Source organism: Anneissia japonica, unplaced genomic scaffold (assembly GCF_011630105.1).
Source record: "Anneissia japonica isolate Jap-2015-1 unplaced genomic scaffold, ASM1163010v1 scaffold287778_len1315358_cov176, whole genome shotgun sequence".
Lineage (NCBI taxonomy): Eukaryota > Metazoa > Echinodermata > Crinoidea > Comatulida > Comatulidae > Anneissia > Anneissia japonica.
The window spans coordinates 933,218-951,949 of NW_022702824.1; the positions used below are offsets into that span (position 1 = coordinate 933,218).

The 18,732-nt window shown below is 35.4% G+C and overlaps 1 protein-coding gene across 1 annotated transcript; it reads right to left on the bottom strand.

The window, feature by feature from the left end:
• Window positions 1-1,207: 1,207 nt before the first annotated feature.
• Window positions 1,208-18,657, bottom strand: LOC117104041 (ATP-dependent zinc metalloprotease YME1L1-like). Its single transcript, XM_033244694.1, is given in 17 exon segments — window positions 1,208-3,050; window positions 5,165-5,190; window positions 5,252-5,300; window positions 5,831-6,049; window positions 6,734-6,885; window positions 8,314-8,424; window positions 9,545-9,589; window positions 10,575-10,687; window positions 11,794-11,989; window positions 12,935-13,178; window positions 13,776-13,852; window positions 14,153-14,378; window positions 14,910-15,025; window positions 15,562-15,636; window positions 16,114-16,261; window positions 16,594-16,743; window positions 18,563-18,657. Coding segments are annotated over 17 exon segments (2,118 nt in total). The 5' UTR covers window positions 18,593-18,657; the 3' UTR covers window positions 1,208-2,909.
• Window positions 18,658-18,732: the final 75 nt, after the last annotated feature.

Genomic DNA, 18,732 nt, shown 5'->3' on the forward strand with positions numbered 1-18,732 from the left:
AAAAAAACAAATTATAAATTGGTATTCAATTTGAATACTATTCCGAGGCAAATTGTATTGTAGATATGTTGTTTTTCCTCGTATTCTTGCAGTTGCGTTGTTTTACCATGAAAAATCACTAGATTTTAGTTTTTGCGCTTAAAGATAAGTGGTGCTATCTCTGAAATTTTCAGATAATTCAGAAGTGTCTAATATACAGTACTCTGAAATGATGCCTTGGGGCGACAGAATAGTTGATGGTTATGCATCGGTGGCAGATTCAGGAAGTCAAAATACAGGGGCTTAAGAGGGACTTTCAGATCCACCAACCATGGAGGAGCTGATTATGGCACCTCTGGTTTTGATTTCCATTTCATCTTTACACTTATCATTTGGGCTCTATAAATTGAAAACCATTAACCATAGATGGCTGGAAATGGCACATAAGATAGACTGGCCAACCTGGCCACCTCCCTTGAACACTGTGTATAATGAGTACTGTAACCAAAAACAAGTGGGTAAAACTGGCTTAGAGGGTTCAAAGAATTTTTTTTTTGGTCAGTCAAAAATGAATTTACACAGTTTGACAAAAGTCCAGTATGAACAGCCAGCACATTGGTAAAATTAAAAGCCTCCCAGGGGATTTCCGATTTTTGGTAGGGTTTCTGGACAAAACGGCAACATTTTTTGACCAGAACGGCAATAGACCAAACCGAAGCGAAGCGTCAATTCAAAATTTATGGTCTTCATAAAAATAAAGAAAAAATAAACATAGTGTAGGTCTACTATGATTAAATATGGTAAATAACGGCAATATCATTAACAATATTAATAATAATCGTAATGAGGCTAAACAATTTGTCAAAAAAAAAAAAAAAAGCTCATGGCAATATTTGATTTGTCTATCGGGACAATTTCAAAACGATTCAAAAAATTATAAGCTGCGGCCCACACATGGTGGCGCTTGCTAGTCTTGGTGTTGATTTCGCTCATTTTGGTCTATACCTTTGGTTAGACTTGGGATCACGGCACCGAATTCTTGGGAGGGGTGGGGGTGCTGCCTTTAAATCCAGCTGTAAACGGGAATTAACTAAAACGGAGGTCAAGATTAATCCAGTGGACATATGGCGCAGTTAATTATTGCCCTCATGATTGGACAGTGGGAGCTCCAAACTACAGTACAGTAGTTGTATTGCACAAAATGTATATTAAATGACTACAAAAAAAATCCTTGCCACATTTTATTACATCTGTATACAAAATCGGTTTTCTTGGAACCATTACCGCTTTGTAAAATCACAAATTAACTGAACATATGTGCTAATGATAAATTTGCTAATTTTCATGCAATTTCAAAGACTCCCCAATTATAAACATTATGGCCTATATTCTTATTTAATTTGTTGCATGCATTTGTGTTAATTATTTTAAATATTTTTATTTTTTGTTATACATAATATGTAATTCCAGTGTTGAGTGGGAGACGTAATGAAACGCCATCTCTATCAAAGTTTATGGTTAGGATGCATACAGTAGATGTATAAATTCTTTATGATAAATATATAAGCCTATTGCTAGGCCTACAACTGCTTGACAGCACAAGCGAAGAAATAAATATGAATGTTGTTTATATCCATATCGGGATTTCTTAACTGGCAAGATAATCCCTTCCTAAATTTTTATTATAGCTAACACCTGTGTTAAAGTGCTATAACAAATTGCCTTCAGAAGGCAAAGATAATGAACTTGTTGAAACTGGTTTCTCTGTACAGCCCTTGGTAAAATATTACAGTAAATGAAAATAGGAAACAAACAAAACGGGTATTTTCAAATTTTAAAAGCAATAGACCACAATTACATGACCTAAACTACATGTATAAAAATATTCATAACCAGCAGGGGGTAATTTGATGTCGGGATGCACATGCAAAGGCCATTAAAATGGTTTCTATTGCTTAAAAGCATTGGAACCAAAAATGGCATGGACACCATTACTAATGGTGTTTGTTATTGATATCTAATTAAAATTTGCTGATGGTAGTGATGACTATCAGTTTATGCTTTACAGAAAAGTACTGTATACTGAATGCAAATTAAATATTTATGAGAATTATACCTTCTGGTTTAACAACAGATTAGTTCAGTCATAATAATACACATGTAACCAGCATTTATTCAACAGATTACTGGGAAACTGTGCCACCCACGTACATGCTACAATATACACAGTTATCAAAATAGGTTGTAATACCCAATGAAACAACTTCATTTCAAAATTATAATTGTCTGCACTGTAAACTCTTATTTTCTAAATCTTATACATACAATAATACATATGATCACCATGTAGTATTTAACTTATAGCACTAAATAGAATAAATTAAAATGTTTAGATAGAATTGGGAAAGTGATCAACTATCATAAAAATTCTTTACAATGATGCTTGCAGAGAATAAAATCACTGATCAGAAAAACTACTACATACAGTTAATCATATGATATACAATGGAAATGGCTTATATCAAAGCTATTGAATAGTCTTCAAAATCCAAGGTTGTATTGTGTATGACATTTTCCTGTATTGCAAATGTCCTTTTTGAAGTTAAATTTTTCAGGGTTGGTGCCAGGATTTGCCCAAAGGGGGGAGGTGGTCCAGATGGTGAAGCTCCCCAAAAACTATAACAATTAGGGGTTTCACAGGCTTAATTTTAGAGTATACTAATTATATATAAAGAAATATATATAATCTTTCTCTTCCCCCAATGGGCTCCCTTCCTGGCGCTACCTCTGAAATTTACTTGCATAAAGCCTGACTGGATTGATGGCCTGACTGGACTGCATGGTTGATGGATCAACCATGAAGGATCAATATTTTCCTCTTGTGGGTTGCAATATTCAAATTAAAAAAATGTGATTGTTCAACTCTCCTGTTAACGATCAATACTTTTTCCTTGTAGAATTTGTGCGATGTCGGCTGATGTTAGCGTCTCGTACTTGAGTAAGGCTTGCGCTAGAATTTGATGTTCTTTGTTGTGCGTTTTCAACAGATGTTTTGCACGTTCGTATGATTCCTACATATGGAAAATTTTAATAAAGCATAAAACCATTATGAAATTTCACAATTTGCACATGATTATGAGAAATAGCTACTTGGAAAAGAAAAATACAGTAGCTACTTGGAAAGGAACCTTCAACATTGCTGTAAGATTACAAAAAATAGGCTGGCAGCAGGAGCTTGGGTCTATGCCCTATAATGCCTTACTGTATTATGTTCACTAATAAAGTATCCACATGGGATTCGGTTCCTGTATCAGGAAATGTGTGGTGTTGTATTTTTTTTATGACTTTTGTACAGTATTAAGGTACATAAGATGCACCTCCATCGGGTATCCCTATTCCGCCACCATTAACTGCTAGATCATAACATAGTGTAAAGGGGGCATATACACAATTAAAAACTAACACTGTAATACTAACAACTTTCTTATGTCAGCGGCGTTAAATGCATTGTTGTTAAGTGGCCAGTGGCCTTGAAATCTTACAATGTTCATTTTTCCGGAAAAAAAATGGGGGGGGGGGGGGGGGGGGGGAGAGAAAGAAGGGGAAACAAAATTATTTGGAAGAAAAAGTGGCCAGTGGCCTTGAAATCTTACAATGTTCATTTTTCCGGAAAAAAAATGGGGGGGGGGGAGGAGGGGGAGAGAAACAAAATTATTTGGAAGAAAAGAAAATTATCTGGGGGAAGCAAACTGCCACCGCTTTATGTACAAAAACTTATAACATCTGTTATACAAGTTTCTTTATTTTGTATAACTCCATATCAAAAATCAATTACATTATGAATAACACAAAAAAGACGTGTATATCTCATAGTATTGAAATATCCAATTCCACTAATGCATTGTATAATTACATTAAATGCTGCAGTTTATTCCAGTTATGTTCAGTTGGATTCTTCTAGACAATACAATTTAACATCTCATTATTAATTCTTAAAAGAAAATATAGATTTTCTACGAAATTAGAAAATATGCATGATATTTGGATATTGATTTTCACAATCCAAGGAATGTATCAGACTGAATATTACTACAGTACTATTGATTTTATAAGAATTTAGGTTGTTTATAACAGTAAAGTTGATGCATTTATATGTTTTCATGTAAATCTTGTATACAATTATCAATATTCCTTTAAGATGAAGGAAAATACATGTGGTGAGGCCAAAAAAGCACAAGGTTTTGTTACATGGCCCCACAGATTGAAATACCCTTAATCAATTGGCCACCATTATTAAAATTATATGCACATAAAATAATAATCTTTACAGGCTTGTTTAAATTGAATTGACAGATGTTAATTACTTTGGTAGTGAATTCCAAAGGTCAGGTTTGTAGTGAAAATTGCATTTTTTTCTGCTGTTTAGTTTGGTGTATGATTCTTCATGGAAGTGATTGGCTTGCTTAATTAATAGAGCAGGTTGAAATTCATTAGAAATCGCTTTAATAGAGTATAGTATTAGATCTAAATATATTTAACTATTATTTACAGGTACAGTATATACAGTTTATAAATATAAATTTAAAAAAAATATTGTAACACACAACTAGATCTCTCTCTTAACATTAAAACAACAAAGCAGTGAATTTTGTCAACTGTTTTTAGTCAATGACAGTCAAATATTTCAGCCATGGAATGGCAAACAACAAGTACCATGTAAGTAAAGCCCTGTCCATGGCTACATTTTATGACAAACACATATGTGGCAAAGTCAATCCAAGCCAGTCGCTCATCGCAAAAATCAATTTTTAGTTATTAATACAGGGTTAAACATTAAAATGAGAACTATAAAATGGTAAAAGAATCATTAAAATCCGGCATTTTGTTATGACATTACAGGAGTTTAGACATACAGCTGTTTAAAGAACAATATTTGAGAAATCAGCCTTCAAAGTTTATGATTTTGAGCATTTCTCAGGCAGAAACCATTACCAAATTATTAAAAATTATTGTTTTAACATTGAAAATAACAGCATAGAAGGATATAAATTATAGATATATAAAGGTTAGTTTAGTGCAATAAAATAGATTTCAAAAATGTTGACATTCCATCATGTTTTGGCTATTATCTCTGAGACAGGATTTGCGACGAGTGACTGGTTTGGCTTGTCTGCCACATTATGACATGCCTTAATATGGTCATGATGACATCTCATCATGAACATAATGGTACACCATGACTGTGCTGCATCACATATGGGCATACAACAGCTGTCAAAGAAAATTTGATAGTCTGGACTGCACTTAATAGATCAGCCATAGTTTTGTTTTTTTGTAGAATAATGAAGTTAAAAGATGCATTGTCATGAGCCAAAAAAAAAAAAAAGAAATCATAATTTGCCTACTTTGTATATATATATATTACTATATGCTCATTTACAACATTTTCAGAAAATCTTGAGCATAAGGATGATCAGTATTACATCAATTCCAGGAAATATTTCAAATGCTGTCTCTTATACACATCTAGATGTGTATAAGAGACAGGTGTAAAGGGGGCATATACACAATTAAAAACTAACACTGTAATACTAACAACTTTCTTATGTCAGCGGCGTTACATTGCACACATGCATACGGGTAACTTAGTTGTACTCAACTTTCATGTGTAAATTGAGGGCCTCATTGAAAACGATGATGATGCTTAGGCGAATTTTGATTGGCTCAATCTAAGGCGGCCATCTTGGATGGTATACACACTCAGCTCTGCGTATTTCGAACATTGAATACATTGCAGCTAGCATTCTAGTATTCTTATTATACCTCTATGAACAATTTAAACATCAGGCATAACTGAAGCTTCCCCTACCTTTTCACTCATTCCAAAGTTTGTTACCATGAGCTGAGCAATTCTTGTAGCCTGATCAAAATCACTTGAAGCGCCAGTTGTGATGTTGTCGGGGCCGAAGATGAGCTCCTCTGCGACACGACCACCCATGCAAATATCCATCTGAGCCAATAGCTGTGATTTAGTTTCATTCCATTGGTCCTTCTCTGGGAGAAGTGATACCTGACATAAAAGAAAATTATGTATGAATTAGTTTTAGTCTACACTGAACAATTTCTTCTCAGTTGGCTGTAATATGTGACATGATAGACCTTCTCTTTATTGCTCTATCATATATTATCCAAAAAGGCATAACAAAAAAATACCTGTTATTTGGTGTTATTTGGTGCTTAAAGACTAACTCAGACAGTGTCCTACGATGCAGCCCAACGCGATTCATCGCCGGGGACTGTCTTAAACCGTCATAAGAAATATTAAACATGTTTAATATTCTATGACGTGACTGCCCATTAGCAAACCATCGTATCTGCGTTAAACTCACTCAGACCCGACGCAACAACAAATCACGTCTGTGTTGTACAACGCTGTCTGAGTTGCCCTTAAGATGATTGTATTCAATCCTTTCAAAGACTTTGGTTAAAATCCTGTCGATTGTTTTATTACTATAGGCCTAGGCTCAATTCTATGGTTTCCGATTGGCATATATCGATAGTTAAGAAAGCATCAAAAGTAGCCATTTCAAACATCATTCCTTTGGTCAAATAATTATACTTTTGCCAAAAACTTTATAAAAAAAACGATTTACTTTTTTGAGATTTTATGCAGATGAGACTTGGGCAAAACGAAGTCTGTTGCATTTTGGCTTTAAGGTACTCATTAAGATTAGGTTCATAGTGATACACTTACATGTCCAAGAGTTGGTCCCCTTGGCATAATGGTGGCTTTATTGATTGGTTTAGCATCCTTGGTGTAGAAAGCAACCAGAGCATGGCCGCCCTCATGGAATGCGGTGATCTCACGATTCTTAACATCTATTGTAGCACTTTTCCTCTCAGGGCCTTGAAAAATGAAAACTCAATTTTAAAACATGTTATGTATTATAATCAGTGGCGTAGGGATTGGCAGTGCAGCCAGTGCAAAGAACTAAGGCCCAGGGCTATTAGGGGCCCATTTATAAATAAGCCTAAAGATAATAACTAAAAATGATTACCAACTTAATATTTTTTAAGAAAAATGTGGTGGGCGGGCGCTTCGATAATAGGTTAGAGAAGCAATTATTTATTACTGTGTGCACTTCAATTTAGTGGCGAATTCAAGGGGACCCCAGCCGGCTCGGCCTCCTCCCTAAATTTCTGAAGCTTCACATCAAGTGTCCAGCAATTAATCTAGCGCTGGCGCCCTTTCTCACTTAGCTACGCCACTGATTATTATTATTATTATTTATATTAACCATCCTCAGGAGAGAACATTAGGACGTCATTTACATCAATCCACAAACTTGACAGAGTACAAATCAAAGATGTTTTTATGTTTGCAAAAGTACATCCTGCAAAGGATCGTAGGATCCATAACCACAAGGCAACAGGGGCTGTATCAACTAGTCCACAGGGGTAACCACTTACTCGTCTCGAAAGATGTACTGGGTTCTTTAAAGTACACATAAGACAATTGTGTACACTGAACCTACGGTTTATAAGCCTTAACCGCGAAGACTTCCTCCACCTCAAGAACCATTAGTCGAGCATGCCGCTCAAACTAGTGCGTAACCCCCTTACATCCCTGGGGGTATTCATAGTCCTGTAATACCATATTTCATGCCAATTCATATCTTACTAGACACCCTTCAAGTCCAGAGGCGACAGAACTATGATGAAATCGTCTGATAGTGCATAATAGGGCATGTAGTATTTAGTTGAGTATGGGAACCATATGTCTGGAAATGGTCGGACAGTCATATAAGAGAAGTAATGGGGAAGGAAATGTGGTTGCTTGTTACAAGACGCAACAATTGAACACTGCCTTATAGTGCCCAGGGAATGAGAAATGCTTAATGAATCAAAACCATGTGCAAGCAGTAATTTCACATGATCTACTGGATGGATCTTATTTTGTCAGAATATAGTGACATCACAACAAATTGCATCCAAGTCAAGAAATATTGGTCATTTTTATGACATCCGGCTATACCTACACATATATTATTATTATACATATATTGACTGCAGCATTGACCTGAGCATGCTCCGTACATTCGCCGAAGGGGGGTGGGTGGAATTCCAAGAATATTGCATCTAGGGTACTGGGCAAGGGTTTAAGTCACTAAGTGTTTTTATCGCAATAATACCCCATAAATGCCTCATAAACAGAGCAGTGTTTCATTGTGTAATTGGTGAATATACTTCACATCACATAAATGGATCCTGAATTTGATAAATGTACTTTTTATGGATGTGAAAGTACTGAAATGAAACATAATGTATATTTACCCATGAGTATCTTGTCCTTGGCAAACTCGAGATCTTTCATATCAATGCACTTTTTACTCTCTCTTGCGGCCTGTAACGCAGCTTGATTGACGAGATTCTGTAAATCGGCACCTAAATGAAGATAATATTAATCAAATCTACTATTTGTATTTAGCCAATTTAACCTAGTTTCATGTTATCGGGTACACAAAATTAAAAATTCATATTCTAAAAACCTGATATTCTTCAAACAAACTACATTAACATACAACGTATTTATTTATGTAAATTGGTCCATAAAAGTTAATTACATTACATATGCATCCACATTAGTGATTTGCTTTAGTATAAATTACATTAAAAAAATGATGGTAAAAAGAACACCCTGAATTATGCTTTTGTTTCCTGGTCAATGAATCTGTAGTGCACGAAAGTGCAACCATCATTTCGCTCTCTATGGAATATTCCATTCATCATGCTCGATGAATCAGCACACAATCTTATGCCTAGATCACATCAAACTTAAATCCAGTTTAAACTGGATTACTAGAGTCTAGAATACTTCTGATGTGAACCATTCATTTATATTCAGGTGAATGGACCTACTGTTGTAAGTGAAAGACTAAGAATTTCATTTATAATTCAAAATCAATAACCAATCACGTTCAACCTCAGTTCACATTTTATAAATATAAATATGTAAATGTGTATATACAGGTCCTTTGGATTAGGCCCTGGAACCTCGGGAAGGACACAGTAGTGCAGCGCCTATCATGTCTGTACATCTCCCCGCGAATACCTATGTGCCATTATGCATACTGGGCCAACAGCCTAATGCCACCAGCCGAAGCAATTAAAATAAATTGTATTATCGGATGCAGTTTGGTGCAGCAAGAATGGTTTGTTTTCTCAGCCTCGACATCAGGGTTTCAACCCCTCGCTCTGCACATCGCTTGTCCCCTTGAGCAAGGAACTTTCTCTGCATTGCTTCTCTCCACCCAGGAGTATAAATGGGTACATGGTGGGGTTGCCTGCTACTGCGCCAATATGGCAGCAACACTTAAGCATGTGGACACAATGACCAAGAAGACAAATTACTTTGTAACCTAAAGGATAGGTGGTATATAAATACCAAATAACAAACAAATAAATAATAAATTATCCATGAAAACAAGCAAAGCTGGAAATATATTACCCAAAGGTTAATTTATTTTTGTTGTGGCACCAGAAATCTCACTTCATAATTACCTACCTGTAAATCCTACAGTCCCACGAGCAAGTACTTCTGCATCAACATCTGAAAAATGACATAATAATGAATGTAAACATTTTTATTTATTTATTTTATTCTCATTATGCCTGCAAACCATTTCTGAAATGTATGTGATGTTATCCATGTGGATTGTTCTAGCTTACACCAGAGGTGGGTAAAGTGCAGGCCGACAGCAATTTTTTTGAGGCCCGTGAAAATGAATTGAAAACACTTGTTTTTTATGGTCCGATATTGATCATATGTAAAAAGTCACATAAAACTGAGAATAAAGTGGTATAAAAAAGCTGTATTTTTGGAAGCTCACAGGAAACATCAAATTGTCGGTGCAGCCCTCGGTGTTAAATCAAAAATTCACTTTAGCCCTCCGACCAATTTTTATGCCCTCCCCTGGCTTACACAGCCAGCCTCACTCTATGAATACCAAAGTAAAAGCAGAGTGCCATAATTATCTGACATAACAGTAATACAGTAGTACACATTAGTTCAGGGCTTCTTTATCATCATAAACAAAATAATTTTTTAAAGTATAAAACATCCAATCTACAAGTAGGTAAATGTTATTTTTTGCTCTTTGTTTCTTTTTTTGCATTTGTTTTGCCTTTATTTGGCCTGTGTTTTACCAACAGAGCAAAACAAATTTCCATGTTCTCCTGAACAATGACAATAAAATATTATTGAAATTGAGATTCCCATGGTTTGAACTTTGACAGGCACTATGCCTTCATCATGGAAACCTAGAAATTGTTGAGAGCAGGGGTGTCAAAATGGACCTTTCCGCTAAGCTCCACCCCTTAGATACCATTTCTAAGGTCCCACAAGATGACAGTGTTAAAACATACGCGATACCTGCGCTTGCGATTGTTCTAATTGGTCAGTTGTTTAGTTTGATTGACACTCCGTAAAAGGTCTATTGCCTTTTCAAGTCATAATGAGTAGAACTAAAAGTATTTAGAGGCTACCAACACTTCCCGAGTGCAATGCTTCTTGACAATTTTGTTCATGCTCCTACCTGAACCAACGGTCACTTTGTCCAAATATAAATGCAAGATATCCTTACGACCTTTCACATCTGGCTTAGGGACTGTGACACGAACATCAAACCTTCCTGGTCTTGTTAACGCTCTTTAAAAGATAAAAAATGGTAAAACAACTGAAAATGAGTCCTGCCAGGTTAGATTAGAGCCTGCAAATGCCAGTGATTCTTTTCCTATTGTTATTTGCAAAAGATTCATAGACAAATTATTCTGTAATTAAATCTTCATGACAATTTCTTTATCATTCTTGTTTAAAGCCCTGCTTCTCAAATCTTCTTAGGTGGTGACCCACTTTCAAACTTCCTATTCTTTGGTGACCCAATATTGTCATACTTCAATGATATTGTCATGTTATGTGTTGATTACTAGGCCTATTTACTTACCACAAGCTCAATAAAATCATAATTCTACTGTTTTCTGAAATACTGCCTTATTTTTTTAGAAATCTACGCTAGAATAACTTGATAGCCATAGCACTTGCCTCCTAATTTATCAAATAAAGATATACTGTTGTAGAATAGAAAGTGGCTGTGATAAATCAATTTAAATTTTATATACTTAACAAGGTACACAAGGCATTTGTTATCATGTGCATATCGTTCCATTATATAGTCTGGAGAACATTTACTACACTCATAATATTGAAATGTTTAACCTCAACTTGGACGAGGTTGACTGGGTAAATAATAATTGAAAATGAAGCTTGTACGTCCCCACTCTCGCGAAAAGGCAGAAAGGAACTCAAAAAGAAAAGAAGCAACTCATCATTTTAAACATGATGTAACTTTTATTTATTGACTGGTACACCATGTTAATGTGAGCTATGTTCCTGCCTAAATTTAATGATCTTATCAGTCCTTGGAAAGATTGGTGGCACTACATAGACTCTAAGTATTGGGTTGAAAATTAATTTCTAGCTTGCTTGCGTCTTCGTAGATACGTCTGGGTGTAACTCTTGAGTCCTTTGCAGAACAGCTTTGTAGAAGTATATTTCACTATATTTCGACAAGTGTTTAGAAGGTCAGAAGCAGGCTCATGACCCACAGAAATGTTTTGGTGACACAAATTTGGGTCACAACCCATAGTTTGAGTAGCAGGGGTTTAAACTTTATGTAATATAAGTAGACACAGGCACAATGTTTTTTTGATTGAAAGAGTGATTAAATTTGTCGGAAGAAAAAAATCTAAACTTACGGGTCTAGAGCATGTGGAATATTTGTAGCTGCCAGCACTACAATTCCTTGGTTTTGTCGGAAGCCATCCATTTCAGATAACAACTGGTTAATGGTCTGTCTGGCGTAGGGATGGAGTGGAGAATCAACTCTTTTTCCACCAACGGAATCCAGTTCATCAATGAATACAACACAAGGGGCACTCACTTTAGCTTCAGCTAGGTACAGTATTTAGAAGAAACAATAAAACATTATATTTCATAGTTTAGAATAAAATATGAGAGCAGCATAGATTAGTCAGCTACGCTGTTGGTCCTATATGGGATATGGGTCGGCTAAGCCGTTGGTCCTGTGTGGGATATGGGTCGGCTAAGCCGCTGGTCCTGTGTGGGATATGGGTCGGCTAAGCCGTTGGTCCTGTGTGGGATATAGGTCAGCTAAGCCGTTGGTCCTGTGTGGGATATGGGTCAGCTAAGCCGTTGGTCCTGTGTGGGATATGGGTCGGCTAAGCTGTTGGTCCTGTGTGGGATATGGGGTCAGCTAAGCCGTGGTCCTGTGTGCAGTATGGATCACCTGCATCTTAAAGAACGCGGTGTACTCTCCTAAAAAAGAGTAGGGTGTCTCCCGGCGTACTGTCCAATCACCACTAGAAAGACCCCACTGGAAATAAGTATTTGTGCTTCCGTGGGTTATCATCAAATCAAAGTGTAAATCTAATGCATTACATTATGAAACAAGCTCTAAATAATGTCATTGTGAATCAGTATATTAAACTTTTAAAATATTAAAATTAAAACCTAACTTGCATGAGGAAAACATGGCACTACAATGGCAAGTAAACATTTAAAAATCATTACCACCACTGTTTCCACCAAACCTAATGTTTTCAGATGAATTCAAATACAGTTTAAAAATGTGTAAACCAAATTAACAATTAAATAATAATTATAATAATATTAAGTTTATTCAATTTTTACTGTTAATAATTAAAAAATATATAGACCATTAAATTTATAGAGATATTATATAATTAAATACTGCATTTGAGTAAAATAAATACTGAAATCGCAATATTAATAATAACAGCAACTTTGGCATTATAAAAACAATTGTAATAGTACGACTTTGATTTAAAATTAATATTTAACTTTAGTGTTACTTACCAAATATATCCCTTACTCTCTTTGCTCCAGATCCGACAAACATGTTATCAAAATCTGAACCAGCAGCGTAGAAGAAAGGAACGTTGGCTTCACCTGCTACTGCTCGTGCTAAGAGCGTCTTCCCGGTACCGGGGGAGCCTACTAGAAGAACACCTTTAGGAAGCTTCCCCCCTAGGGATGTGTATCGCTCTGGGTCCGTCAAGTAGTTTACTATATCTTGTAGTTCTGATTTTGCTTCATCAACCTAAAAAAAGTATTTACATTTAAAATCTAATATTCTCGTAAAATAAACTATACTTTAAAACATAAAATCTAAGTAAATATTTTTACTTCTTAATGTGAACTACAGCCTGTGCAGCCAACTGAGGAGTCATCAATGGGTAAACAATTCTTTACAATAATAATGAAATTAATAATAACAATAACAAAAATAAAGTTAATACTTTAAAAATCATTTTAAAACTTGCAACCCTGAAATCCATGACTTGAAGACCAGTTATAATATTTGTTTTATTCTTATTTCAATTTGTCAAATTTTCTTCACATTGTTAGGAACAGTATTATTATAAAGTATTACATAAAATAAAAAACTTAACCAAATCATCATAATTTGCTTTATATAGATCATTAGAACATTTCAAGGACCTTTAATTTCTGACTGTAGGAATTGGCTATCAAAACCATAATTCATAACTGTTATCACAGACATCCACCATAAATATTCTGTAATAATGAATGCGTTTTGAACTCAATGGAAGAATAGGTTTCCAACAAAATGGTACAGTATATGTACGTGCAAAGAAGATGAATGTGTCAAAAAAACATCCATAACATAACTTACCCCTCTGACATCCTCAAAACTAACGTCTTTGACATTTAGAGTGTCAACTGACGATGGCCCTATAAGTGACACACGACCTACAGTGAAATTAAAGGGAAAATTGTTCATTTACTTGTAGATGCCTGCTGGTAAGAAGAGATACCATAAAACCTCAAATTGAAGCCTAATGGGCTTAGCCTCGAAAAGAGGCCCATCTGGGCTTCCTAGATCAGCCACAGCAGATCTAGCTCAAGGAAATGACCTCTTCCAACTAGGGACCCTTGCATGGATATGACATCATTACAGGTATTTCTATCAAACTAGAAAATGCTGACAAGTTTCCATTTTTGTGTATAAATAGTAATAATTCTCACTATTACAACTTGTTATTTACTCACCAAACATAGTCGCAAGTTTAACACTGTAATAAATGAGGACTGAGAGGATGAGAATGTTGATCCACATTTTCATGCGGTCTGTTTTCTTCGGTTCATCTCGTCCTTTTAAATATCCGTCAATGTAACCGGTCTTGAAGCTATCGTGGTCCGTTATCCTCTCCTCCTGAGCCGACAATGCACTTGATAACTTACTGGCTAAATTATCTGTGTCTTTTGACTGCTTACTCTGAAGATTCAAGTAATACCAGATTATATAGTATTTAATCGTTTGCTTCTCTTTTTAATGGACATTTCCGTAGTGTCAATCAAACTTTACTGACCTATCGGAACACGACCAGAAATATGTACATGTCCCACAAACACACATGTTGTCCAGCAAACGCATGTGTGTGTGTGTGTGTGTGTGTTGGGGGGGGGGAAGAAGGTGCTTAGTGGAAAAGTCCATTTTGTCCTAGTTTTTTGATATTCAAATCAATTACTTAATTTTTTTAAAAGGTGTTGAATAAAATGTTCAAAGAGTCAACAAATTTATCTTTATTATGATGTTTGTGCTTCCCGGGGTTAAAGGGGGTTGAACTTTGGCTCCTGTGTGCATGCTAAAAGAACACTATATACTAATTAATTGTAATTTTGATGTCACTACATAAACTATTTTAAGATGATCAGTGAAATGCATGAAAGGAAAATTACTTTGAATATTAAAAATTCCGATGTCACATACACACAAAAAGGGTTCATATAACATGATGTTGCTTACCCTAGTAAACCATTTTGGAAGGAGGGTTGACTCCACTTTTGTGTCATGTGTTACAGATCCAACTCGTCCAATCGATGCTGTTCTTGTTTTAAAGCCCCTTCTTGCCTGCCACTGACCTGGAAAAAAAAAGATTAGAAATTAGTTTATCTCAATCTTGAATACGAAATGCTGGATTGGTGATGACTGGAAAAGATGATCATGGGAGAGTGCAGCAAACATTAGAATGACCCATGCCACAAACATACAAAATATTTCAACAATAGTATGAGTATTTTGGCTTGCATAAAGGACTTTTTCTGACAACTCCTTAATCCTTATAATGCATAAAAATGTATGATTATGGCAGCTTTAGATGGCCAGAAATGGCACTCTCAGACTTAAATTTGATTATAGTTTTAATTTTCTTCTCTACGTTTAAAAATAATTTTGACCAATTTAGGAGAAGGGCCGGCTCAGCCCACCCTTCAATCCGCCAATGATTTCAGAGGGCCCCTGAATATCAGCCGACCCAGGATACGCTGGAAGGGTCACTCTCTATAAATATGGTTTAAACAAAAATCACGCCAATTTTATCTTTTTTAAGTACTACTCTTAAAGACATATTGTACTTGCAACCAATTTCTCTATTGGTATGGTAAATACTAAAACTTACCATGAGAATTCACCAATACTGACAGGGGACCGTTAGACCTTTGGGTTTCCTGTGAAAGCTGATGCTCTAAAAATCCTGTAAAATTATAAAATGAAAAAAATATTGTTTTGCCTATATTTCATTCTATTAAAAATACAGTATACCATCAGTGATGAGTTAAACAAAATAATATTTGAATTTTTTAGTTTGTATATAAAATACAAAAGTAAGATATTTGCTTTTTCTTTTGCTTAGAATAAACAAAAAAGCCCTGCAATTGTATGCACATAAATATAATAATATTATGGATAATAGTAAGCAATTAGTATAGTTGAATATCATACACTAGTGGAAAAATAAATTATACAAAAATTAGATTAATGCATGAAAAAAGATGGACGGCCCAAAGGAATTTTTTTGAAGCATTTCATTTATCTAACCTGAGAATAGTAATTTCCTCTAGTGTCATTTTAACGTTAGTTTTGTAAACATATTAATATTCAAACAATTGTAGCAGTATGTCTAAACTAAATTAAATCAATTCTCTGATATTATTTACAACCATACACCTACCGTGTTTGTTGTAGAAAAATGACCCTGAGGAAACATGTGACTCAGTCCATAACATTTTCCTTGGATTCAAACTTGCAGGTAATAAGGAGTTGAATTGGATGTCTTCAGTAAGCAAGTTCAAACCAAGTTCCTGAACATTTAACAGAACCTTGTGCAACGAAGGAAACAGAAACAACCAAAAATAATATTTAATAAATCTCATGATTTCATGTGAATTTATAAAGTTCCATCACTAGAAAAATTCCTATTGTCTTCAATTTTCCTCTTATTGCATCCAACGTTCGACTAATTGTAGGTGTTATATTAAAGTATCCAAAGTCAATCAACATAAACCTATGTTGCATGTATGTTTGTCTATGTTGATGGAACTTGTTGCAGGCATGCACTTCTAACTTCATATTGGTTTATAACCTCCCTGCAGTAGTTAGGGAAATATAGCGTATTGCACTACAATAAATGAGATAAAATCCAATTACTTACATTGTCCAGGCTTTCTGAGCATATAGCATTGTCCCTTTTCGTGGATGTGACATGCTTCCTTTGTGGTGTTGATCTAGTGACCACACTGCTGTGTGCTAATGCCTTAATGGAATGAAATGCAGCTGCAACTTGGCTAAGCGAGAGAAGATGCTATTAGAAGTACGGTAAACAAAAACAAAAAAAAATCATTATTTTATAATTTATTAAAAATGAAATCAATAATATCGCATGTTTTATTTCTTTAACGTTCAAATTTTGACTACTACTACTACTACTTCTACTACTAGAACAACAAAAAACTGTGGAATGTCAGTAGAAGGAATCTATGAGAGAATGCTTTAGAGCTGCAGGTTCTTGCATGTGTGATTTGAAGGTCTGTCCTACTGTACTGTAATAATAATAATAATAATAATGATAATAATAATACTAATTTATACGGTGCAAATAACATGGTTAACTTAAGGTGAACTTACAGAAACAGCAGAAAAATTGACGCAGATTATCCTGAAATTAACTAAAAAAATAAACTACAAAAACAGACTAGTGCAGGGAACCAAAACCATTGCACTGTTTTCTTGCAATTTGAGACCACTGTTGAAAAAATGGTCAGCAAGATCATTCCTCACAGGTGCTCTAATGGTTTTGGCATCTACTGTAAAACTAGCCTACCAAAGAAAAAAAACAGTTAATTGAAGAAAACAAAAGATCACAGAGATGCAAAAAGTGAGTTTTAAGCTGCTTCTTAAAAGTGGCCAACGAAGGAGACTCGCACATATGAACTGGCAGATCATTCCATAGTTTAGGGGCGGCAACACTAAATGACCTTTACACAAAAATTCTAAGACAGCATTTGGGTGTGAACAGTGGTGAAGTGCTTGAAGTAGATCGGAGTTTTCTTGTACAGGTTGTGGAGTACAGTGTAAGAAGACTATGTAGGCAAGTTGTTGCACTGCTGTGAAAGGTCTTGTATACAATATGTACAAGGAAAACAATCTTAAATACAATGCACTGCCTGAATGGAAGTCAATGCAATTTGAGTGTGGGTGTAATATGCTCTGATCTAGGAATGAGTTTAAAACGAGACGTGCAGCTTAGATTAGTTTACGTTTCTTGACTAATGTGTTGGGAAGTAAGCATAAAAAGCTAACTGCAATAGTCAAGTTTTGATGTTGTGAGAGCAGGGAGTTGTTATTTAGAGAGCATGCACAAGTTTGTTTGCTGCATCTTCCTTAAATTAAAGGAAACAGAGAAATAAGTTACATAGAGTGCATGTTGCGGCAACAGGGAAAATGAATATAAACTGTACAGTATTTAGGCCTACTATTAACAAACAAAAAAAAACCATAGGATGGAGTATAACTGCTACAAATCTGGGTGGGTGAAGTAGGGATCAAATGGCAGTGGTTTTGGGGGTAGAGATTTGTAGATAAATAAAGTCAGAAACGACCAACTAACACGATTTCCCTCAATTTGCAGATAAAAAAGTACACCTATATTACTAGTAGTAGTACTAGCTAGGCCTATTTATTAATATTATTATTACGTCATCAATCAATGGTTCTTATAAAATGAGAAGATTAGAAAAAATAATTAAATGAAAAATAAAAAATATGCTCAAACAAAGGAGGGACTCTACTGTTATTTACCAGGCAAGAAGGTATCCTCGGCCTAGTTAGAAATGTGTTAAGATCTATGAAGAGAAAATACCAATAGTAGTAGTACGTTTCTACCTAGACTAGGCCTAGGGCCAGATAGGCCTGGCCACCTAGGCTAGGCCGATGGGATGTACGAGTTAGTGCCGATTCAACGGCGATAACAACATGCTATCCGCTACTCTGTAGCGAAAATTTAGGGCTGCCTAGCATACGACACTAGAAAAGAGATCATACGTGCTTGACCATAAATAAGTTTGAAATAAAATTCAATCATTGTAAATCTAGCCTGTACGGACACGAGTTGAATGCATTACCTGCGAACCCACACTGTTTATTGAAAACATTTTTCTGCCAGAGCTTGATGATGTAACTTTTCCATCCACACTACTACTGCAGCCGGAAGTTCATTCTGTGAAATGAGATGACCCCATGTGTAATATAGGAGGTGTCAGAGCAGAGTGCATGGATGGGGTGTTAATGACCC